This window comes from Gadus morhua, chromosome 2 (assembly GCF_902167405.1).
Source record: "Gadus morhua chromosome 2, gadMor3.0, whole genome shotgun sequence".
In the NCBI taxonomy this organism is placed as follows: domain Eukaryota; kingdom Metazoa; phylum Chordata; class Actinopteri; order Gadiformes; family Gadidae; genus Gadus; species Gadus morhua.
The window spans coordinates 627,510-650,825 of record NC_044049.1 but is presented as its reverse complement, the minus strand read 5'-3'; the positions used below and the strand labels follow the sequence as shown (position 1 = coordinate 650,825).

Sequence of the window (23,316 nt, the reverse complement as noted above, 5' to 3'; positions counted from 1 at the left end):
GTGTGTGTGTGTGTGTGTGTGTGTGTGTCTATCTACTAGGTTCTGGAACCCTCTTTAAGAACGCAGACCCCATACACAGGTGAGGAGCGTTCTCATGCAGAACATCTTTCAGTGGAAATAATGTTACTGTCTAATGTGTGTGTAGTAATGTGTGTGTAATGTGTATGTATGTGTGTGTAATGTGTATGTTATGTGTGTGTCTATGTGTAGGTACTCGTCCCTGAAGCAGGTGGTAATGTGTGTGTCAGTGTGTGTCTGTGTGTAATAATACGTGAGTCTGTTTTGGGTAATGTGTGTGTCTGTGTGTGCAAGGTTTATGTTATGTTATGTGTGTGTGTAGGGACTCGTCCCTGCAGCAGGTGGTAATGTGTGTGTCAGTGTGTGTCTGTGGGTAGTAATGTTTGTGTGTGTGTGTGTGTGTGTGTGTGTAGGTACTCGTCCCTGCAGCAGGTGATGTGTGTGTCAGTGTGTGTCTGTGTGTAGTATTGACTGTGTCAGTGTGTGGTAATGTGTGTGTCTGTGTGTAGGTACTCGTCCCTGCAGCAGGTGGACACCACGCGCCTGCTGGCTCTCATCAACTCGTCGTTCGAGCGGACGCTGAGCGAGAGCTACCTGGAGAAGCTGGAGTCACGGCTGCACTCCATCTACCTGTCAGAGGGGTCAGCGCACACACACACACACACACACACACACACACACACACACACACACACACACACACACACACACACACAAACACACACAGCTCTGCTCTCTGCCAATCGAGAACCTCAGGAGGTTCACCCTGCAGGTCCCCTCCGTCACCTGACGGTGCGTGTGTCCTCTGTCCAGCTACAGCGCGGTTGCCGTGGTCACCAAGGAGCAGGTGGCCAGCGCCACGCCCTACCTGGACAAGTTTGTGGTGAGCAGCAGCCTGCAGGGTCAGGGGACGGGCCACCTGCTGTGGGACTACATCAGACAGGACCTGGGCCGGCTCTTCTGGAGGTCCAGAGCCTGCAACAGGATCAACCCCTGGTGAGACACACAGACAGACCGACAGGCAGCCAGACAGGCAGTCAGACAGGCAGCCAGACACACACCCAGACTGACTAGAGACAGGTTACTGTATCGGGGCTGAAGGTACTTTCTGTATTTTAAACATGCTAACTGTAATACCCTTTGCCCACTGCATCCGTCCGTTGACGGATCTCAATGACTTTGCATGGGCCAATCCCGAAATGCATTGTGGGTCCGTCCGTTCCGTCGGCTCAGTCTCTTGCGTTCAGAAGTTGAGAAATTTCTAACTTTTCAGGCTGCAACAGATCCGTCAGCCAATCAGATCGTGGCTCCGTCTGTAAATACCACTCCCCTATCCGTCACACGCCTTCCGTCGTCTGTTGACGGACGGATGCAGTGGGCAAGCTGCGTAACGGAGCTAACTGTAACGGGGCTGACTGTAACAGTGTTGACTCCCCAGGTACTTTAAACATGTTGACTGTGACGGTGTTGACTCCTCAGGTACTTTAAACATGTTGACTGTGACGGTGTTGACTCCTCAGGTACTTTAAGCACTGTGACGGGAGTTTCGTGAGCGGCGAGTGGACGGTGTTCTGGGTGGGGCTGACGGACATCAGAGACTCCTACGAGCTGGTGGAGTACGCCAGGACCCTCCCCGACTCCTTCATCGCCCAATCAGGGACCAGAGCCCCCGTGCCCCCCGGCTGACATGGCCCCACCCACCGGCTGAAGGAACCCTCTAGGACACGCTTCCCATTGGCCGAGGGAACACTTTACACTCTTCCCATTGGCTGAAGGAACATTCTGGAACCCCGGAGTTCTACGCTGTAGAGCGCTGGCTCTGGGAGAAATTACACAATAAAGACCAGGAAACACCAGTCTTGAGTTTTGTTCCACACACAGTAGGCCAGCTAGGGGTAACCAAGGGTAGGTAGGACGTGTACCCCAGAAGGTTTAGGCTGAGAGTCCGTCGGGTGGGGGCAGGATGTGGGTGACGGTGCCATCCAGGGTAACTTCACATCCAGAAGGGGTTTGTACGAGTGGGCGGTCTTATATATCGAAATCTACTGTACTTCATGATGAGCTTGACAAGAGGGAGAAAGGGGCCCGTCTCCCTGCTCGCACTGACCTGTGGGGGGGGGGGGGGGGGGGCACTGCCTCCTGCTGGTAACCATAGATACAGCAGGGATGGTCTGAGTAGCCTCAAGGGTCCCGTTGGACAGGTCAGTATGAGCCTCATACTCCGTTCTAAACTACATTCATACAGTCAGCAGACATGAAAACAGTCCATGGAGAGCATTGTTTTATTATGGAAAATCATTCATCATGACAACCGTTCTCAAATCTGTACAATCAATAAATAAACAAAGTGAGGGTGCGGCAGCGTTCAGTGTTAGTGTTCAACACGTCTCTGGACGGGGCGTAAAAAGCATTCAAAACCTGGCTCCAGGATCCAGTCCAGGGGAGCTCCCGTCCCGGGACCCCACAGGAGAGAGTCCGCCTGGGGTCCAGATCCTTCTCTGGATCCCCCTCCCATGCGGCTCTGCTCTGACTGGTGCACTCCCCTCTTCGCAGGCCCCTCCCCCTCTCCTCAGGCCCCTCCCCCCCCCACTAGGAGATCTTGCAGTTGCTGCGGGTGCAGCTCTGGGGGGGGCTCTGGGGGGGCCGGACGGCCTTGTTCCTCTTCAGGCTGTTGCCCTTGGAGCCGGCGGGGCCGCTGGCCAGCGAGTACGAGCGTCCGTGCATCATGACGGCGTTCATCCCGTTGGCCATGGAGAACGACTTCAGGTGGGACTTGATGGCCACCGGCAGCGGCAGCTTGTCGATGAGGTGGACCGGAGTGCAGGAGACGATGGCCCGGCAGCACAGGTCCTGCAGAGTGAAGACTGGGACACAACGGACCGGTCAACACTGGAGACCCAAGACCGGCTTAACACTGGAGACCAAAGACCGGTCTAACACTGGAGACCAAAGACCGGCTTAACACTGGAGACCTTAGACCGGCTTAACACTGGAGACCAAAGACCGGCTTAACACTAGAGACCTAAGACCGGCTTAACACTGGAGACCTAAGACCGGCTTAACACAGGAGACCAAAGACCGGCTTAACACTGGAGACCTTAGACCTCCTTAACACTAGAGACCTAAGACCGGCTTAACACTGGAGACCTTAGACCTCCTTAACACTGGAGACCAAAGACGGGCTTAACACTGGAGACCTAAGACCGGTCAACACTGGAGACCTTAGACCTCCTTAACACTGGAGACCTAAGACGGGCTTAACACTGGAGACCTAAGACCGGTCAACACTGGAGACCTAAAGGACCGGCCTGAGGTCTAGGTCTCAAGGTCTAGTGGTCTAGGTCTAAAGGCCTACGTCCTAGGTACAGGTACTAGGGCCTAAAAAAATTTTTTGTTTGGTTCCGGTTTCCGACCGGCCCTGTCAATTTATATGCGACCCAAGTTATTTTATGAGCTTTATAAAAAAAAAAAAATGTTGATGCTAACTATAATTACGTTTTGGTACAGCACCTCTTCATTCTGTACAAGGATGAGCGAATTATCTCGTTTTTAAATGAAAACAACCTACCTATCATTCGCTGCCGCTGGAAAAAAAAAATAAAAAAATAAAATAAATTCCCTACCTACCCATGACCTCAACTGACAACCAACAGGAACCAAACTTTTTTTTTTTTTGGCCTAGGTCTAGAGAACTAGGTCCCAGGTTCTAGGTCCTAGGTGGGCTCACCTCGGTTGGGCCTCCAGAACTTCTCCATGCCGTGCCTCATGAGGACGATCCGGGACAGCTCGGTGAACGACTCGATGACGTTGAAGTTGCACAGAGGGCTGACCTCGAAGAAGGTCATACCGTTCTTCTCGGCGTAGGCGCGGGCCTGCTCTGTGGGCACCTGCCGCTTGAAGGCCAGGTGGAGCCGGTTCCCCACCAGGATCCGGGGGACCCCTGGTGCATGCTGGGAGGAAAGACGCTAGGTTACACCTGGTGCATTCTGGGAGGAGATTCGCTAGGTTAAACCTGGTGCATGCTGGGAGGAGATACGCTAGGTTACACCTGGTGCATGCTGGGAGAAAAGACGCTAGGTGCTCCTCCTCCTCTTCCTCACCCTCCTCACCACCTCCTCTTCCTCACCCTCCTCACCACCTCCTCTTCCTCACCCTCCTCACCACCACCTCTTCCTCACCCTCCTCACCACCACCTCTTCCTCGCCTCCTCTTCCTCACCCTCCTCACCACCTCCTCTTCCTCACCACCTCCTCTTCCTCACCCTCCTCACTACCTCCTTCTCCTCACCTCGTCTATTTCTGTGATCCACCGGTCAATTCCGTCAAATGACCATCGATTTGTGATGTCGTAAACCAGCAGGATCCCCTGCAAGGAAAACACAAAGACGCCAACCATAAATACACACGTAGATATACACACACACACACACATAGTACATGCATAGGTATATATTATATACACATACACATACACACACACACACACACACACACACACACACACACACACACATACATACATACATATATATATATATATATATACACACACACACATACATACATACATACATACATACATATATTTATACAACGGGGGGCCTAAATCCAGCGATCTGATTGGTTCCTAACTGTTGTATAATGAGCGTATACATAACTGCTATGACGCCCAATCATTTTGTGAAAGTATCACTCCGCGCCATGAAGTGGAAACCGTTACAACCGTTCTCTCGGAGGGACGCTAAAGTGTGTTGCATAGCGACCGTCGTGCAGTTTGAAGGCAGCCAGGAGGGACTACTTTTTTGTAGTCTTTAATAAAACGGCTACTTTGACTTTCTTGGTTTCTTTTTAAATGTAGTGTGTCTATGACTTTCGTTTCGCCATAACAGTAACCGTTGTATAAAAGCAATAGATCACTTCAGTCAGTGGTCTGTGCCCATTATAGCACTGTGAAGGTGTGGTATAATGAGCACATACCACAGCCTGGCGTGATCTATTGCTTAAATATACACACACACACACACACACACACACATACATATATACCTTTATATAGATATATTTATATAGTGTCCATATGAATAAGAATATATAGTTATAACTATATCAGTGTTATATTTAAGCAATAGATCACGCCAGGCTGTGGTATGTGCTCATTATACCACTGTTAAGGGGCGTTGTCCGGCCCCGACGCGCAGCGGAGGGCCGGCGTCCCCCTTCACAGTGGTATAATGAGCACATACATACCACTGACTGAAGTGATCTATTGCTTTTATACAACGGTTACTGTTATGGCGAAACGAAAGTCATTGACACACTACATTTAAAAAGAAACCAAGAAAGTAAAAGTAGCTGTTTTATTAAAGACTACAAAAAAGTAGTCCCTCCTGGCTGCCTTCAAAATGCACGACGGTCGCTACGCAACACACTTTAGCGTCCCTCCGAGAGAACGGTTGTAACGGTTTCCACTTCACTTTCACAAAATGATCGGGCATCATAGCAGTTATGTATACGCTTATTATACAACAGTTAGGAACCAATCAGATTGCTGGATTTAGGCCCCCCGTTGTATAAATGTATATATATTAGTTTTATGCTAGAAATATATTCGTGATACATATATATTAGTGAAACATAATGTATTAGTATGTTGTACAACAATTGTGTGTATGTTTATACATGAACCTCACCTGAGCCCCGCGGGAGTACGACCGGAAGATGGTGCAGAATCGTCCCTGTCCCGAGGTGTCCCTGGGGGGGGAACATGACCGTCTGTTAACCATAACCCTAACCTTACCCTAACCATAACCTTACCCCTAACCATAACCCCTGTTGACGAGGAGCTGGGGGGGAGGAACATGACAGGAGAGGTTCACCGCACTGTTTGACCCTGGGGAGGTCAGGGTCATAGGTCATAACCAGTCTGTTATAGGGCGATAACCAGCCTGTTATTGCGTGATAACCAGCCTGTTAAAGGGTAATAACCAGCCTGTTATAGGGTAATAACCAGCCTGCTATAGCGTAATAACCAGACTGTTATAGGATAATAACCAGCCTGTTATAGCGTAATAACCAGCCTGTTATGGGGTATTAACTTCAGGATTGTAGATCTTACCAGAGTTCTAGTTTGACCCTTCTGCCATCCAGGAGGATGGTGGTGGTCTTGTAGTCGATGCCTGCAACAGAGAAAGAGAAACACCAGAGGGGTCTTCACTCTTCTCACACTGCAGCAGATATCAGCATGTCATGTTGGAGGGTGTGTGTGTGTGTGTGTGTGTGTGAGTGTGTGTAAAATATATAAAATATTTAGTCTTCCTTAAGAAACCAGGTAGAGAAACAAAAAAATTGTGTGTGAGTGTACCGCTGCTGTAGGCGTAGGGAGACTCCGCGGACCCGTCCTGGAGGCTGTCGAGGATCTCCCCCTTGCCCACGTCGCTGTCACCGACCAGAAGGAACTTCAGAAGGTAGTCGTAGCTCTTCACCGGGCTACCCTGGCTGCCCATCGCCTCCCCGGCCGATCGGGAACCGTTTGAAGAGCCCTTTGTCCCGGGATGTCCCGACTCGGCGGACTCTGGGTAGGTCTTGTCGTGTGTAGGTTCCAGTTCCACTCGCTGAGTTCGGACCCGGTCCAGTGGAGAGAGGCGGACTGAAGCCGTGTGGGTCACTGTGTTTACGAACTGGGGCTTATCAAACCTATGAGCGCACTACAGTGTGTAGTCCCACCGACACCCGGACTAAAACCGAGCTCACCGCCTCTGTAGACCCGACCAGGGACACTGCGCCTGGCGTTCATGATCAAAACAACACGCAGAGCGGCTCTGGGCTGCTGGATGAACAACAAGCTAGCTAGCATAGCACAGGTGAGCACCACCTAGCCTAGCCGAGGCTACGTGTGGGTTTACACTAAATAACACCCAGTGGAGGTACTGCGGTAACCGACAGCTCTAAATTAATATCCCGATAGAATATTAATCTTAACAGTTTTATTCTGATGAGCCACTGAGTGATTCGGATCCTAGCGAGCTAACAGTTAGCACTAGGAGGCTAGCTGCTGGTCCAGCGGGTCTGGTAACGACAAAGAGCCGGGGCACCAGGGTCTCCACCAGGTATCCGCGGGCTGGAGGTCCACCGAATAGAGGAAGAAATGCTCTCCGCGGTCAGTCACACGGGTCTTTATGAGAGGACTCGATCCTTCAAACCCAAACCTGTCCATCTTGCTCCATCCTGGGGACTCCTCTAACAACCCGCTGCTGACGGGTCCTCCTCAGAGCTCCTGGCCCCGCCCCCAGGGGAATCCTAGCCCACCTGGTCTTATGATAGGCCATCTATTCCAAAGGTCCCGCCCACCCATTGCTGCGATAGGATGTTCTGGAACTCGGTCAACAGTTCTGTCCACAGGGTGTCCAGATGGTAATGGTAACAAAGGTGATTGCATTGTGAATAAATACAATGGAGATAGGTCTATTATATATTTATATAGAATACTGATTAACATAAGTAAACAGCCCACTAACATTACAACTATACAAATGATTGAACGTAACCATGACATTACTATAGCCAAAAACTTCATACAATACTATAGAACTATAAATATACAATTATGACTATATGAATGTGAAAGTGTAGGCAAAGTATTGCCAGAGCAGCGATCTTTACAATCAACAAATCCGATTTAGAATTCAACAGCCTTCTGACTGTATCTAACACATGTTGCAGCATTCTGACTGTGTGTTAGCTTGTAGCCGGCTGTATCTAACATATGAGGCAGCATTATGACTGTGTGTTAGCTTGTAGCCGGCTGTATGTAAGTGTGTGCCCGTTATTCTGGTAGCACCACATCACCCTCATTCATTGGGTGGTAAGGACTGGTTTGAGTAGAGGTTCTCTCCACACACTACCACAGGGTTGAGCTGTTAGTTAATAATATTAGTTTTTAATAGTAGAAAAACACATGATCAGACACATTGTATTAAAAGAGAACGTTGGCACCAGTTCCCCTCCAGCTCTACATCGACCAATCACAGAGAGACATGGTCCTCAGCTAAACAGGCTTCAGACATATCTAATGTTACGGAATGTTCCCCAGCCAATCAGACAAAATGGGTCGGGACCTAATGTTACTTCCACAGATCAACACAAACAAAAATAGTCAATGAGAAACAAAAACAATCAAAACAGATTCACCTGAAACAAAACAACAAAACAATCAAGTCCTAGGATAAATAAACGGACTCCCCTCCCCTCAATGGTTCATTAGTGCAGGGTTAAAACAACTTTACTACATCTACAACTAAGACTAGAACTACAGCACAATCCAGGGTGAGACATCATAACAACATAGAACCAGCATCATGTTCCCACCTGGTCAACAGCCACACCTGTCCCCATGGCAACTCCTCAAGAGCCTCGAAAACTCTCTCCCTCATCAACTGGCCACTGTGTGCACTAACACACGCGAGCGCACAAACACGCACACTTTTAGTGTTTTGGGGCTCAGTCCCTCTTTGTGTTCTTGTGTTTGGGGGGTCAGTCTGTCTTGGTGGTCTTGCGTTTCCAGGGGAACACCAGCTCCCCCACGAAGAGCTTCCTGAGCAGGGCGCCCCAGGAGTCCGGCGGGTAGCAGCTGTAGGTGGGGGTCCGGTAGGTCTGGACCACCGAACCGAACCCCAGAGCGTTCATCTACAGAAGACAGCACACAGGGAGTGTGCGTGCGTGAGAGCGTGCGTTAGTGAGTGAGAGCGTGTGTTTGTGTGAGTGTGTACTTGATGTGTGTGTGAAAATGTGTGTTACCTCCATAAGCAGATGTAAGGCTGTCCCAGGCTCATCAGACAGAACTCGAAACTTCACCCCCTCTGCAAACAAACACAATTTACACTCACAAACACATATTACATACACACACAAAATGCGTACACACACACACACACACACAGACACACACTGAACAGCACTTACCAGCCAGGCGGTACGGTGTGAAGACGCGGAGGCCGAGGGCGAACACGGGGAAGGAGTTGATGAGGTCCACGCTGAGGTGCAGCATGCCCTGCAGGGCCACCACCATCAGACGCAGCTGGGGCACAAAACAAACGCACCTCCGTCACCATCACACGCTGTCTGCTCCGAAGAGCCCCGCACGGCCGGATGAACCACACACATACACTGCGGTTACCATGGTGAAGACCAGGTAGTAGAGGGCTGTGGTGGGCAGCAGGAACAACAAGATGGTGAAGAGGAGGGTCCCGATGAAGAGCTGGAAGACAGACGCAGTGAGTCCACACACACACACACAAACACACACCTGGTCAGGTGGATCTGTTACCTGGTCCTAGTAAATCCATGGAGGTGAGGTAGTTACCTGGTCAGGTGGGTTAGTTATCTGGTCAGGTGGGTTAGTTACCTGGTCAGGTGAGGTAGTTACCTAGTCAGGTGAGGTAATTACCTGGTCCAGGTCGTAGCAGCACGAGTCGACTCTCTGCCGCAGAACGTTCCACTTCCTGCCTCTGAAGAGTCTCCAGAGAGAACAGAGACCGTAGAGCTTCATACAGTAGAGCCTGGAGAGAGAGAGAGAGAGAGAGAGAGAGAGAGAGAGAGAGATTATTACGGAATGGGAGAGAGAAGGAGGAGGAAGGGAGGAGGTGATGAGGTGGAGGAGGAGGAGTGGAGATGGTGTACCTGGCTCCGTAGACGTAGAAGCAGTAGATGTGGAAGGTGAGGAGGGCCAGCATGTCCGACAGCAGAGAGAGGGCGAAGGTCAGGCCTAGGGCCGCGGACAGACCTCCATACCACAGGATCACCTCCAGGAAGGGAGCCAGCAGCCGCAGGTAACCTGGGCACACACTGCTGGTGAGGGGGACGAGTGTGTGTGTGTGTGTGTGTGTGTGTGTGTTGTGTGTGTGTGTGTGTGTGTGTGGTGTGTGTGTGTGTGTGTGTGTGTGTGTGTGTGTGTGTGTGTGTGTGTGTGTGTGTGTGTGTGTGTGTGTGTGTGTGTGTGTGTGTGTGTGTGTCCTCACTGATCCAGAGGTGGATGTGGTAGAGGAAGAAGCGCCCCAGCACCTGGTCCAGGGCTCGGTTCATCTTCAGTCCGGCCGGAGCTCCCATCAGCCACTGGAGCAGCTCCTGCAGCTCCTTGGAGACACGCTACACACACAGTCACACACACACACACACACACACACACACACAAACAGTTACAAAAAACACAGTTACACACACAGTTACACACACACACACACAGTTCCCTCCCACTGGGAGAGCTTACGTCTGCGGCGGGCATCAGGGCGCTGGCCAGGCGGGCCAGCCGCTGCTCCCGGTAGAGCCAGGAGATGAAGAGCAGCCCAAGGAAGACGTCCAGCAGCACGGACACCAGCACGTTGGCCTTCCTGAGGGGGCACAGCCGGTAGCTTAGCACAGCGCTAACAACACTGACAGCATGGCTGGGCCTGGGAGTGTGTGAGTGGGTGTGCGTGTTACCTCATGAAGTGTGTGTGTGTGTGTTGTGTGTGTGTGTGTGTGTGTGTGTGTGTGTGTGTGTGTGTGTGTGTGTGTGTGTGTGTGTGTGTGTGTGTGTGTGTGTGTGTGTGTGTGTGTGTGTTACCTCATGAAGTCTGTGTGGCTGGTGGCTCTGTCTAAGGAGGGCCCACGGTCTTCATGTGGGCGGTCCTGTGGCTCAGCTGAACGCAGGAGGGACAGCTTACTGACAGGAAGCGCAGAGGAGGGAGGTTCAGCAGCCTGAGGAGGAGGAGCAGCAGGAGGAGGAGGGAGGAGGAGGAGCCTGAAGAGGAGCAGGAAGAGGAGCAGGAGGAGGAGGAGGAGGAGAGGAGGAGCAGCCGGAGGAGGAGGGCTGGAGGAGGGGGAGGAGCAGCAGGAGGAGGAGGAGCAGGAGGAGGAGGAGGATATTAAAGTTTTTTATTTGCAAATATGTCGACTCGACCATTTGTCGACACGGAAACGGCTTTATGTATGTCTGTCCTGAAAGTGTCACTTATATGCATGCATGTCCTGGGGTGCTTGCGCGTGTGTGTACATGTATGTGTGTGCGTGTGCGTGTGCGTGTGTGAGACTGTGTACCGTGTGCCAGTGACCCAGCCCCAGGCGCCCAGCCACCCAGGCCAGCAGCAGGCAGAGCGGGGTGGAGGCCAGCTTCATCAGCTCCACCATGGATGCTGGCCTCGCGGCCCTCCGACTGCCAGTGGCTCATCTTCAGCGGCCCCGTCATCGTACTTATCCTTCAGGAAGAGCGGCTCGCTGCGGCCCACCGTCCAGAACATCTGGAGCACACCCCGGGACACTTGGGTCACTTAGAGGGCACTTAAGGGCACTTCGAGGGCACTTAAAGGACAGCTTCGAGGGCACTGAGGACACTTAGAGGGCACTTAGAGGACACTTAGACTCTAAGTGTCCTCTAAGTGTCCTCTAAGAGTCCTCTAAGAGGACACTTAGAGGGCACTTAAAGGGCACTTAAAGGACACTTAAAGGACACTTAAAGGACACTAGAGAGGGCCCTGAGGACACTTACGACACTCCAAAGGGCACTGAGGATACTTAGAGGGGCACTTAGAAGACACTTAGAGGGCACTTAAAAGGCACTTGAGGGCACACCGGGACACTTAGGGACATCACTTAGCTTAGAGGACACTTAGAGGACAGTATAGAGCCTCTTAAACCAAGGTGTTGCTCACCTGTCTGAGTTCTGAGGTTTCCTCCGAGTCGGGCGGGGCTGGGGCCTCTCCAGAGGGTGGAGCTGGGACACCATCACCTTCCTCTGGTCGTAGTGGACGAAGATGACTCTGTCCTTCTCCTCCACCTCCTCTTCCTCCTCCTTCTCTGTAACCATCACCCTCCGCCTGCTCCTCCTTCTTCTTCTTCTCCACCTTCGTCTCCTCCCCCACCTCCTCCTCTTTCTCTGTACCATCACCCTCCGCCAGATCCTCCTTCTTCTTCTTCTTCTTCTTCTTCTTCTCCTTCTTCTTCTTCTCCTCCTCCTTCTCCACCTTCTTCTCCTTCTGTGTCTGTTCATCTCCTCCATCTGCTCCAAGTGAGGAACACAGCAGCACACATCTAACCAACAAAAACTTTCCTCCGAAAGCTACGGAATCACCAGAAACATGAGGAGGCGAGACTCTGGGACAAGCCTCACTAAAGGACAGATTATACTTCAAAATAGTTTAATCCCCCCTCCATCCCCCCACCATGGGGGCAGCTAGCCCCAAACCCCCCCACCCCCCCCCCCCCCTCACCTAGGGCCAGCGGGAGCAGCTGGCAGCTGAAGCCGGTCTTGCCCACCTCCCGGCTGACCTGCAGCCAGCGGCCCTGGGGGAAGATGGTGCGGAGGTCCCTCAGGAAGGAGTCCAGACCCTCCTGCTTCTCACTGGGCATGCTCCACGAGCCCAGCACCTCCACCGGCACCTGGCTCTGGGCCTGGACCTGCACGCACGAGCACAGCCAGGCACACACACACACACACACGACACACTGAATATCTCTGCGGGACATTCACCCCTTTCACCCTAACTGAGCAGAGGTAATAACAGGTTCCAACTGACCTGAGGTTCTAAGAGGTTCTAACTGACATGTTGGAGGTTCCAAGAGGTCCTAACGTACCTTCTGGAGGTACTGTTTCACGGTGCTGGGGATGAAGGGGTAGTGGATGACGGCCAGCACCACGGCCGTGTCGCGGCCGGGCAGCCAGCGGCCCACCAGCAGCCCGCTGGCCGCGCGGTTGCAGCACTGCGGGAAGAAGACCTTCAGCACCATGACGACCACCGCGGGACGCCGCTGCTCAGACGATGATCCGCTGGGAACACAACCGGGAGAGAGTCCGTTATTCTCAACGCAGACAGCAGCAGTGACGCTGACCTCATTTCCACCGGTAGCGATCGAACAGTCTCCGCGCTGTCGCTATGGTAACATAGCCCGCGGCGGGGTCACAGCGACCAGTGAACCGAACGGGGGCTGAAACGGCGACCTTACGTTAAGAGTAACACACACACACACTACGTGTGTACGATGATGAACTACTGACGCGTCCAACATCTGGATCCCTGACCGACGATGCATTCACATCATAAACCTTTAATCCTGACCCGAGACCCGGGTCATTAGATAGTTACCTGACTCGATGCCCGGGTTACGATGTGAGGCAGCTAGATCATGGGCGAGAGCAGCGACTAGACAAAAGTCATATATTTTGTATTATAATATCGAATAATAATCTACGTTATAAAATATAACGAATTGAAAGAGAGGGGACGGAGGTCGCCATCTTGGTTGTTGATAGTCCGTTATAAAATCCCTCCGGTGGGAAGCAAAACAAACAAAACATGGTTCCGCCTGACAGGGCCTAATACTGTACAAATACAGACACTTATCTTGTCTATGAATCCACCGATAGATATATCCTGATGTATCGATAAACAAATGAATGTATTATATAGATGCAGATCAAAGCTAGATCAACTTACAGTCAAAACGTCCGAATGTCCGTCCGCTCCTGGGGGTTTGGTTAGGAGGGCCTACGGGAGAGAGGGAGTCAGTTATTATGGAGTCAGAGTGAAGGCTCACTGAGAAGGGATGTACTTTTATTATTCATACTGATAAAATGGTGAACGAGAAAATACTGGCGAGTTAAACAACTACAATTAATGAAAGCGCTCAGAGTACAGAACTACAGTTCCCACTTCCCAGCGCTCGCTCAGTAGCGGCTATCCGGTCGCATGTGTCTCTGGTGTTGATCGTTACTTTATCATTCATTCATTAAGCTTCATTAAGGTTCAGCACGACCCACTACAGTCTCCATGGAGGACAGGGCGGCTTTACTGAGTACATTTCAAGCCTCGTTTTTTGCAATGACTCGTTTGTCTCCTCTTCACTGGGAGGTAAGGTCGGTGATCACACATCACACAACTCTTCTACGGTACTTTACATCGGATTGTTTTAAATCTATTTTCCATCTCACAGAGGCTTCGAGGAGAGCTGGAAAAAGACAAGTCCCCTGAACTGATAGCAGCGATTTTGAAAAAGGTAACAAAACTTCCTTCTACTGGCTAACTTTACTCAAGATAATATCATACAGTTAGTGATGGAATAGTAATGTTGTGATAACGTACAGTAACGTGAAGTCTTCCTCCTGAAGACCAGTCTGAGTCCTCTGGCTCAGAAACACCCGCCGTCCGCCAAGTACCGGAGATCTTTCCTCACGGAGCTCATCACGATGGTGGGTCTGAAGTTTGGTTTTTTCTGAACATTAGGATCCAGAGCTCACACGTTGTAACGGAGATAACCGCACCTCTGTATCTCAGTTTACAGAGACACACTATCTGATGGCAGTTGGTTATCTAAAATACCGTGTGTGTGTGTGTGTGTGTGTGTGTGTGTGTGTGTGTGTGTGTGTGTGTGTGTGTGTGTGTGTGTGTGTGTGTGTGTGTGTGTGTGTGTGTGTGTGCGTGCGTGCGTGCGTGCGTGTGTGTTTGTACAGCTGGAACAAATGTGTCTGGAACCGCTAGATGAGCTGTATGAGGGTCTGGCCGGGGTCCTCAGCGATCAGAAGAGTGAAGACTGCTACAAGACCTACCTACTGGTATGAGTACTAGTACAGTACTATAATAATACTACTACAATACCTACCTCATGGTAGGACTTCTGCAGTATGATCATAATACTACTATAAGACCTACCTACTGGTATGAATACTAATACTACAGTACTATCATAATACTACTACAAGACCTACCTACTGGTATGAAAACAAGTACTACAGTACTATCATAATACTACCAGTTCTACCCTCTGGTAGGACTACTGCAGTACTATCATAATACTACCCACTGGTAGGACTACTGCAGTACTATCATAATACTACTACCAGTACTACCCTCTGGTAGGACTACTGCAGTACTATCATAATACTCCTACCAGTACCCCCCTCTGGTAGGACTGCAGTACTATCATAATACTCATACCAGTACCCCCCCCTCTGGTAGGACTGCAGTACTATCATAATGCTCCTACCAGTACCCCCCTCTGGTAGGACTGCAGTACTATCATAATGCTCCTACCAGTACCCCCCTCTGGTAGGACTGCAGTACTATCATAATACTCCTACCAGTACCCCCCTCTGGTAGGACTGCAGTACTATCATAATGCTCCTACCAGTACCCCCCTCTGGTAGGACTGCAGTACTATCATAATGCTCCTACCAGTACCCCCCTCTGGTAGGACTGCAGTACTATCATAATGCTCCTACCAGTACCCCCCTCTGGTAGGACTGCAGTACCACCACGGGGACCAGGGTGTGAGGATGCGTTGTGTTGCAGCCTGGCGGGGGGGCGGTGACTCTGACGGAGAGCGTGGCGCTGGTCTCCCAGGGAACCACGGGCCTGGTCACCTGGGAGGCCGGGCTGCACCTGGCCGAGTGGGCCGGGGAGCACCTGGAGGCCTTCAGCGGCAGGTACGCTCACACACCTTTACACAGGTACGCTCACACACCTTTACACAGGTACGCTCACACACCTTTACACAGGTACGCTCACACACCTTTACACAGGTACGCTCACACACCTTTACACAGGTACGCTCACACACCTTTACACAGGTACGCTCACACACCGTTATACAGGTACCAGACCTTCATACAGGTAGGTACCATGTGACAAACGGTGTGTCTCTCTTTAGGGTGGTGCTGGAGCTGGGCTGACGGTGTCTCTCTCTAGGGTGGTGCTGGAGCTGGGCTGACGGTGTGTCTCTTTAGGGTGGTGCTGGAGCTGGGCTGACGGTGTGTCTCTTTAGGGTGGTGCTGGGCTGACGGTGTGTCTCTCTTTAGGGTGGTGCTGGGCTGACGGTGTGTCTCTCTTTAGGATGGTGCTGGGCTGACGGTGTGTCTCTCTCTAGGGTGGTGCTGGAGCTGGGCTGACGGTGCGTCTCTCTTTAGGGTGGTGCTGGAGCTGGGCTGACGGTGTGTCTCTTTAGGGTGGTGCTGGAGCTGGGCTGACGGTGCGTCTCTCTCTAGGGTGGTGCTGGAGCTGGGCTGACGGTGTCTCTCTCTAGGGTGGTGCTGGAGCTGGGCTGACGGTGCGTCTCTCTTTAGGGTGGTGCTGGAGCTGGGCTGACGGTGTCTCTCTCTAGGGTGGTGCTGGAGCTGGGCTGACGGTGCGTCTCTCTTTAGGGTGGTGCTGGAGCTGGGCTGACGGTGTGTCTCTAGGGTGGAGCTGGGCTGACGGTGCGTCTCTCTTTAGGGTGGTGCTGGAGCTGGGCTGACGGTGTCTCTCTCTAGGGTGGTGCTGGAGCTGGGCTGACGGTGTCTCTCTCTAGGGTGGTGCTGGAGCTGGGCTGACGGTGCGTCTCTCTTTAGGGTGGTGCTGGAGCTGGGCTGACGGTGTGTCTCTAGGGTGGTGCTGGGCTGACGGTGTGTCTCTTTAGGGTGGTGCTGGGCTGACGGTGTGTCTCTCTCTAGGGTGGTGCTGGAGCTGGGCTGACGGTGTGTCTCTCTCTAGGGTGGTGCTGGAGCTGGGCTGACGGTGTCTCTCTCTAGGGTGGTGCTGGAGCTGGGCTGACGGTGTGTCTCTCTCTAGGGTGGTGCTGGAGCTGGGCTGACGGTGTCTCTCTCTAGGGTGGTGCTGGAGCTGGGCTGACGGTGCGTCTCTCTTTAGGGTGGTGCTGGAGCTGGGCTGACGGTGTGTCTCTCTTTAGGGTGGTGCTGGAGCTGGGCTGACGGTGTGTCTCTCTTTAGGGTGGTGCTGGAGCTGGGCTGACGGTGTGTCTCTAGGGTGGTGCTGGGCTGACGGTGTGTCTCTTTAGGGTGGAGCTGGGCTGACGGTGCGTCTCTCTTTAGGGTGGTGCTGGAGCTGGGCTGACGGTGTCTCTCTCTAGGGTGGTGCTGGAGCTGGGCTGACGGTGCGTCTCTCTTTAGGGTGGTGCTGGAGCTGGGCTGCGGGGTGGGGCTGACGGGGTTGGTGGTGTGCCGCGGCTGCAGCCCCTCCCGCTACGTGTTCAGTGACTTCCACCCCAGCGTCCTGCGGAGACTCCGGGCCAACCTGGAGCTCAACGGCCTGGGGGAGGGGCCTGCTGGTGGCGCCCACGGTGGAGGCGTGGTCAGGGTGGAGGAGCTGGACTGGGAGTCGGTCAGCGAGGAGCGACTCCGAGAGATCGGAGCCGACACCGTCATCGCTTCAGGTACGTTCTACTCCTGAATCCGGTCCTCAGTCATGGTGACTGAACGAAGCCCACAGGACTGTTGGAGGTCACAATTTCTTTGGTGAAAGGACATTTTTTATTGACATTGTTCCTGTCCTGTGACATCACGTCTACACCAAGTACCTGATCTATGGTGTCTCTCCTACTGCTCTCCCTGTGTTGTTTCAGACGTGGTCTACTACTCTTGTGTGTTTCAGCTGTGGTCTACTCCACTGTGTTGTGTGTTTCAGACCTGGTCTACTCTGTGTTGTGTGTTTCAGCTGTGGTCTTCTCCACTGTGCTGTGTGTTTCAGCTGTGGTCTTCTCCACTGTGCTGTGTGTTTCAGCTGTGGTCTTCTCCACTGTGCTGTGTGTTTCAGCTGTGGTCTTCTCCACTGTGCTGTGTGTTTCAGCTGTGGTCTACTCCACTGTGCTGTGTATTTCAGCTGTGGTCTTCTCCACTGTGCTGTGTGTTTCAGCTGTGGTCTTCTCCACTGTGCTGTGTGTTTCAGCTGTGGTCTTCTCCACTGTGCTGTGTGTTTCAGCTGTGGTCTTCTCCACTGTGCTGTGTGTTTCAGCTGTGGTCTTCTCCACTGTGCTGTGTGTTTCAGCTGTGGTCTTCTCCACTGTGCTGTGTGTTTCAGACGTGGTCTACGACCCGGACCTCCTCCCCGGTCTGGTGAGGCTGCTCTCCCTGGTCCTCAGCTGTTCCTCCCCTGAAGCTCCTCAGGTCTTCATCTGCTCACCGATCCGAAACCCAGACACATACAACAGCTTCAAGAGGCAGCTGGGTAACGCCTTCCACCCGTCCTTATTGGTCCACAGCCCTCCTGCTGCTAAATGTGTTTTTCGTAGGCGGAATCCGGGAAAATCATGAATATTAATTAAGGGATAGCCGCAAATGATCCAATCACGTTGGTTTAAATCCCAGATCCAATCCAAAAAGGCTGAAATCCGTCACGTGACCGCAGGGAAGATAACTTAACTTGTCATGTATTTTAAACTAACGTTAGTCAAACGCATTTCTCTGATAGGGTTACGGTTAGGGTAAGGGTTAGGGGTCCGCGTGCGAGTTTGACTGACAGGCTGCCTATGCAATCCTAGCGCTTGAGGCGGGACGTTGTCCGGATTGTCGCCTCCTGCTGGCCCTAAGCAGCCATGTTGTTTGTTTGTTTGTTTGTTGGTTGGTTCAGAGGCTGCGGGGGTCGGTTATGAGGTCATCCGTGGAGCGGGAAGGCAGGTGTTGTCCTACCACAGAGCGTCCACCATCGAGATGATGCAGCTGACGTTACACACACAATAAAGCTTTATTTACTCACAACACACGTGTCAAAGCTCATTTCCATGTGCCGGTATAAAAATATTATCTACAGGTGTACAAATATCTGACCCTTGACTAAACATAATTATATCGCTAGCATCATGCTAAGGCAGCAGCATGTTATTAGCATGCTAACGTAGCATCATGTTGAACTCGTGCTAACAGAACCGTTAGGACCCTCAGATCTCCACCTTTTTGCAGAGTCCTTCCTTAGCTAGCATTGCTACGCTAACCTAACAGCATCTCTGGTGTCGATCCAATTGTCTTTAACTCCCATCACGGTGGTAGTCATGGTGACGGTGTCGTCATGGTGATGAGCGGCAGGACGGTCTGGGTCCAGTTGTCATCCCATCGCTTCCCCCTGTTGGTCTGGAGGCTCCTCCTGAAGTCCTCCAGTCGGCCCCCGGCCCGCGGGAACCCTGACAGCAGGGCCTGGAGCCCCGCGCAGATCAGACTCATATTAGCATGTAGCACCGTTAGCCTGACTGCATGCAGACGGTCACACTGCTAGCATGTAGCGACAGAAGTGTGTCTGTGCAGAAGGTTTGATTTGTAGCATCGTGCAGCAACATTAGCATGGTCTGACCTGTAGCTGAGACGCTAGCTCCTGGGAGTCCCTGAAGACCAGACCGTTCTCCTCGTGTTTCACCAGCTCTGACAAACTACACACACAGTCACACTGTTAGTATTCCCACAGTCACCATCGGTTAAACCAGTTTATCCAGTATAAAACCTGTGTTTACCCATTTAACCAGGATCTAACTAGTGTTTGCCAGTAAATAACTAGTGTAACCAGTATATGACCAGTATAACCAGTATATGACCAGTGTTACCAGTTGTAGTGGATGGCGCAGACTGGCAGGCAACATCCGAACATGTCCACCACCTTCATGGGGAGGTCCAGGCCGCTGGAGGAGCGATGGAGACACACGCCCAGGTCTGCAGAACCTGGAGGCACCAGAGAACCTTTAACATAGACCTGGAGGACATAGAACACCTACCACATAGAAGCTCACTAAAGAACCACCGGGAACGTAGAGCAGAACCTCACTATGGAACCTGAGGACACCCGCCTCTATAGCGTTACCTAGCAACGTGGGGCGGTCCTCAGCCTCTACAGCGTTACCTAGCAACGCGGGGTAGACCACAGCCTCTAGCGTTACCTAGCAACGTGGTGTAGTCCTCAGCCTCTACAGCGTTACCTAGCAACGCGGGGTAGTCCTCAGCCTCTATAGTGTTACCTAGCAACGTGGGCTAGCCCTCAGCCTCTACAGCGTTACCTAGCAACGTGGGGTAGTCCTCAGCCTCTATAGTGTTACCTAGCAACGTGGGGTAGTCCTCAGCCTCCAGCCACGGTGTACAGATCTGCACGTGTTCCAGATGGAGGCCGTCGATCAACTTCCTGTAATACTCCTTCTGAGGTCCTTTACCTGCACATACACACACACACAAGTTTTAGGGCAGCAGCCTTGTGAGTCAGGATTCCACATGACCACTATGATTGACGGGCACATGATGGAGCTGGGATGACCTCACCTGTGATGACACACACCAGGGCTGGCAGGCCACGCCCCTCTCTGACGCAACGCTCGTACTCTGGAGACAGTAAACAACCGGTCACACACACACAGTGTGTGTGTGTGTGTGTGTGTGTGTGTGTGTGTGTGTGTGTGTGTGTGTGTGTCTACCTTCCAGAGCTTTCAGAAGAACCGAGAAGTCCTCATCCTCTGTGGAGAGAGGAGGTAGAGGTTAGACAGACAGACAGGGAGGAAGATAGAGCCACAGACAGACAGACAGCAGTCTGTGGTGCTCTGCTGACCGGTCCAGCTGGTGCTGCTGATGAGCAGGGCGGGTCTGTGGGGCCTCCAGGTCACGCTCTGGTCCACCGGGTCCCTGAGGGTGAAGGCCGTCCGCTCCCCGGCCCCGCCTGCCTCCTCGCCCCTGGAACCAATAGGAACCCACCTCACAGTCTGACCAACCAATAGGAACCCACCTCAGTCTGACCGACCAATAGGAACCCACCTCTCAGTCTGACCGACCAATAGGAACCCACCTCTCAGTCTGACCGAACAATAGGAACCCACCTCAGTCTGACCGACCAATAGGAACCCACCTCTCAGTCTGACCGACCAATAGGAACCCACCTCAGTCTGACCGACCAATAGGAACCCACCTCAGTCTGACCGACCAATAGGAACTCACCTCAGAGTCCGACCCCCCCAGCGATTCTATACATTGACTAGGTCTGGCTCTCACCTGTGGCGTGTTCCGATATCCATACTTCCATGAGTACACTTAAACGAAGTACACTATCCGCACTCACTAAGTAAGCTAATTTTCCGATGTCAGTGTTGTTCCAAATCGAATACTCCGTGGTGCACTAACCGGAAATTACGATCACGACTGCCGCCGCAGCTCCTCCCCCGCAATAAACATCCCGCTTTGAACGGTGAACTCTTTAAGCCTAGCAGCTATAAAAAGCTATGAAAACTATAAAAACTACAAAATGAATATTAATGCAGGCTATGTGGAAAATGCGCCGACGTTGGCTCAGCCTGGCTCCGCCCTCTTCCGCTACGTAGCTAAGATGGCTGCCGTTGAGTACGAAAAGTGAGTACGAAAAGTGCCGTTGAGTACACCATCCGGGTCCTTTCAATAGACTTATTTTCGCCCAATCTGAATCGGAACGCCCTACGTACTCAAACTTAGGCTAGTAAGTACGGATAGTATGGATATTGGAACACGGCAATGGTCCTGAAGGGGGGGGGTCTGGCTCTCACCTGGTCCTGAAGGGGGGGAGGGTCTGGGCCAGGCGGAGGAACAGCTGGTGCCGGAGCTCCAGAGGCGTCTCCTTGAAGATGGCGGGCGGCCGGTCGTACAGCGTGGTGGCCCTGGGGGGGGGGGGGGTCAGGGGTCAGCTACCTGTCCTGTTGCTCGTTGACGTTGTACATTACTGTCCGTGTGAGCACTGCCAACAGGCGGCGTGGGGTGACCTTTGACCCTACCTGATGCCCCAGTTCTCCCGCAGGTCCTCCTTCATGGCCTCGCTGACACACAGGTGGTGGGCGGCCAGCGGCCCGACCGCACGCTCGTACCTGAGGGGCACATCACCATGACAACGCACACATCCAATCAGAAACACACCTGGCCGTGGTGGCGTCAGTCCTATGGTAGTACCCTGGTAGTACTATGGTAGGACTACGGTAGGACTATGGTAGCATTGGAGTCATGGAGCGTACCACTGTGCCAGCCGGACCAGGGGGTGTGTGTGTGGGTGTGCGAGGGCCAGGATGGTGAAGCCGTAGTTGTGCCAGTCGACCACCAGCCGGGAGCCCCTCAGGAGACACAGCAGCCAGCACACCGCCATGCTGGGGAGGCCTGGGGGGTTCTGGAGGAGATAGGAGGGGAGATATGAGAGCTGCAGTATGATTTGAGAGGAGATATGAGAGCTGCAGTAGGATGTGAGAGGAGATATGAGACCTGCATTGGGATGTGAGAGGAGATATGAGACCTGCAGTAGGATGTGAGAAGAGATATGAGACCTAAAGTAGGATGTGAGAGGAGGTATGAGAGGAGGTATGAGAGCTGCAGTAGGATGTGAGAGGAGATATGAGAGGAGGTGAGACCTGCAGTAGGATGTGAGAGGAGATATGAGAGGAGATGAGACCTGCAGTAGGATGTGAGAGGAGATATGAGAGGAGATGAGACCTGCAGTAGGACGTGCGAGGAGATATGAGAGGAGATATGAGACCTGCAGTAGGATGTGGGGAGATATGAGAGGAGATATGAGACCTGCAGTAGGATGTGCGAGGGCCTTCTGGTCTCCATCAAGGTGACCAGAATCTGGACGCTCTGGGCGATGACCTTGGTGACGTAGGAGACGACGCGCGGACCCACTGAGACGAAGACATCCAAAATGACGTTTAGCTTATAACGACATCCTTCAGTCCTGTAATCAGTGCCCAGAGACGTCCCCATCACTCACCCTGAACGCCTTTCACGTCGGCCATCGCTGTTATCGTGATTTTCTCCTCGTTCAGAACCTCATTGTGTGGTTTAGTGCCTTGAATGGAAAAACATTTGACATTTACATTTGGTGCATTCAGAAGACGCTTTACCCAAAGCGACTAACAGCGGTCATGCCCAGATTCACAGCGACGGCGGTGTCAACCATTCAAGGCGACAGCTCGTCGGCCAGCTCGTAAGGAGCATTCAGGGTGAGGTGTCTTGCTCAAGGACACCTCGACACTCATCTAGTAGGAGCCGGGGATCTAACTAGCAACCCTCCGGTTTCAAGGCAACCCGCTCTGCCCCCTGAGCTAAGCTGACCCTTGCAGTTGTCACTGACCCAGAAAGCCGACCAGGTCCACCTGGTACCCGTGCCGGCTGAGAGACAGCGCGTGGTACTGCATCCGAGGACTGCGTCCGATGTCCCCGACCACCACCACGCACACCCGGTGCTCCGCCGGACCGGCGCCCCTCCACCGTAGATACCCGCAGAACACCAACCCACACACGGCCAGGGCGCTCAGGGGGACGAGGTGGCATGTTGAAGAACCAGAAGTTAAGTAAAACACTGATAAGCACGCAGCAATTAGAGAGGAAACTACGACTAGTGACGTGGAGAGAACCGGTGCCGCCATTGTTGTTGATCCATGTGACGTGTCTGAGTGAGGTGGGCGGTCCTCAATTAAAGGGACAGTACGGGTTTAAAGAGCCTGGGAAAAACCAAAACCAACCGCCTGCTCCCCGCCCCACAGCCCCAGAGAGTCTCCCCGGCCACTGGTGCTGTGGTTGGCGGGTCCCTGT

At 52.5% G+C, this 23,316-nt stretch overlaps 5 protein-coding genes across 7 annotated transcripts in view; 2 read left to right on the top strand and 3 right to left on the bottom strand.

Moving 5' to 3' along the window:
• The window catches only part of nags (N-acetylglutamate synthase), a 5,942-nt gene extending 4,068 nt beyond the window's left edge, over positions 1-1,874 (top strand). Inside the window, exons 5-8 of the mRNA XM_030340845.1 lie at positions 40-79; positions 528-659; positions 832-1,014; positions 1,539-1,874. Of these exons, the coding sequence (XP_030196705.1) occupies positions 40-79; positions 528-659; positions 832-1,014; positions 1,539-1,704 (521 nt within the window). The 3' untranslated portion in view covers positions 1,705-1,874. The remainder of the gene's footprint in view (positions 1-39; positions 80-527; positions 660-831; positions 1,015-1,538) is intronic.
• A 408-nt stretch (positions 1,875-2,282) lies between these two features.
• rab40c (RAB40c, member RAS oncogene family) lies at positions 2,283-7,308 on the bottom strand. The gene is made up of 6 exons (XM_030341127.1): positions 6,379-7,308; positions 6,133-6,193; positions 5,708-5,768; positions 4,306-4,383; positions 3,746-3,968; positions 2,283-2,882 (listed from the first exon to the last, which is right to left on the bottom strand). The coding sequence occupies exons 1-6, from the start codon at positions 6,518-6,520 to the stop codon at positions 2,608-2,610; spliced, it is 840 nt and encodes a 279-aa protein (XP_030196987.1). The 5' UTR covers positions 6,521-7,308; the 3' UTR covers positions 2,283-2,607.
• Positions 7,309-7,925: 617 nt separating this feature from the next.
• Positions 7,926-14,327, bottom strand: pigq (phosphatidylinositol glycan anchor biosynthesis, class Q). The gene is given in 21 exon segments (XM_030341444.1): positions 7,926-8,699; positions 8,811-8,872; positions 8,976-9,090; positions 9,190-9,270; positions 9,460-9,571; positions 9,693-9,846; positions 10,031-10,157; positions 10,279-10,399; positions 10,615-10,652; positions 10,655-10,748; positions 11,088-11,119; positions 11,121-11,177; positions 11,179-11,229; positions 11,231-11,287; positions 11,699-11,745; positions 11,748-11,843; positions 11,929-11,983; positions 12,240-12,443; positions 12,621-12,813; positions 13,481-13,531; positions 14,126-14,327. Coding segments are annotated over 19 exon segments (1,809 nt in total). The 5' UTR covers positions 12,774-12,813; positions 13,481-13,531; positions 14,126-14,327; the 3' UTR covers positions 7,926-8,546.
• On the top strand, positions 13,541-18,509 carry eef2kmt (eukaryotic elongation factor 2 lysine methyltransferase). Of its 2 annotated transcripts, XM_030341087.1 has the most exons (8): positions 13,541-13,894; positions 13,977-14,039; positions 14,152-14,232; positions 14,494-14,595; positions 15,332-15,465; positions 16,924-17,186; positions 17,831-17,977; positions 18,380-18,509. In XM_030341087.1, the coding sequence occupies exons 1-8, from the start codon at positions 13,814-13,816 to the stop codon at positions 18,487-18,489; spliced, it is 981 nt and encodes a 326-aa protein (XP_030196947.1). In that variant the 5' UTR covers positions 13,541-13,813; the 3' UTR covers positions 18,490-18,509. The 2 variants fall into 2 exon arrangements, with proteins under 2 accessions (XP_030196947.1, XP_030196957.1); XM_030341097.1 differs by lacking the exon at positions 14,152-14,232.
• Positions 18,470-23,283, bottom strand: alg1 (ALG1 chitobiosyldiphosphodolichol beta-mannosyltransferase). Of its 2 annotated transcripts, XM_030340858.1 has the most exons (13): positions 22,856-23,283; positions 22,493-22,570; positions 22,300-22,403; positions 21,747-21,895; positions 21,513-21,602; positions 21,288-21,398; positions 20,327-20,448; positions 20,196-20,234; positions 20,044-20,103; positions 19,827-19,937; positions 19,341-19,455; positions 19,094-19,169; positions 18,470-18,939 (listed from the first exon to the last, which is right to left on the bottom strand). In XM_030340858.1, the coding sequence occupies exons 1-13, from the start codon at positions 23,148-23,150 to the stop codon at positions 18,796-18,798; spliced, it is 1,494 nt and encodes a 497-aa protein (XP_030196718.1). In that variant the 5' UTR covers positions 23,151-23,283; the 3' UTR covers positions 18,470-18,795. The 2 variants fall into 2 exon arrangements, with proteins under 2 accessions (XP_030196718.1, XP_030196728.1); XM_030340868.1 differs by lacking the exons at positions 22,300-22,403; positions 22,493-22,570; positions 22,856-23,283 and adding an exon at positions 22,259-22,267.
• Between the last annotated feature and the right edge of the window lie 33 nt (positions 23,284-23,316).

What these genes read in the sequence shown, in the direction of transcription:
- rab40c (XM_030341127.1), bottom strand. Translation starts at nt 6,520, where the DNA reads ATGGGCAGCCAGGGTAGCCCGGTGAAGAGCTACGACTACCTTCTGAAG. An exon ending in AGGGTCAAACTAGAACTCTG is followed by an intron (nt 5,769 to 6,132) that starts GTAAGATCTACA and finishes TTCCCCCCCCAG; the next exon opens with GGACACCTCGGGACAGGGAC. An exon ending in GTTCTGGAGGCCCAACCGAG is followed by an intron (nt 2,883 to 3,745) that starts GTGAGCCCACCT and finishes GTTGTGTCCCAG; the next exon opens with TCTTCACTCTGCAGGACCTG.
- eef2kmt (XM_030341087.1), top strand. Translation starts at nt 13,814, where the DNA reads ATGGAGGACAGGGCGGCTTTACTGAGTACATTTCAAGCCTCGTTTTTT. An exon ending in TAGCAGCGATTTTGAAAAAG is followed by an intron (nt 14,040 to 14,151) that starts GTAACAAAACTT and finishes TTCCTCCTGAAG; the next exon opens with ACCAGTCTGAGTCCTCTGGC. An exon ending in CTGGAGGCCTTCAGCGGCAG is followed by an intron (nt 15,466 to 16,923) that starts GTACGCTCACAC and finishes GTCTCTCTTTAG; the next exon opens with GGTGGTGCTGGAGCTGGGCT.
- alg1 (XM_030340858.1), bottom strand. Translation starts at nt 23,150, where the DNA reads ATGGCGGCACCGGTTCTCTCCACGTCACTAGTCGTAGTTTCCTCTCTA. An exon ending in CTCCCCCCCTTCAGGACCAG is followed by an intron (nt 20,449 to 21,287) that starts GTGAGAGCCAGA and finishes TATTGGTTCCAG; the next exon opens with GGGCGAGGAGGCAGGCGGGG. An exon ending in TGCGCCATCCACTACAACTG is followed by an intron (nt 19,170 to 19,340) that starts GTAACACTGGTC and finishes CTGTGTGTGTAG; the next exon opens with TTTGTCAGAGCTGGTGAAAC.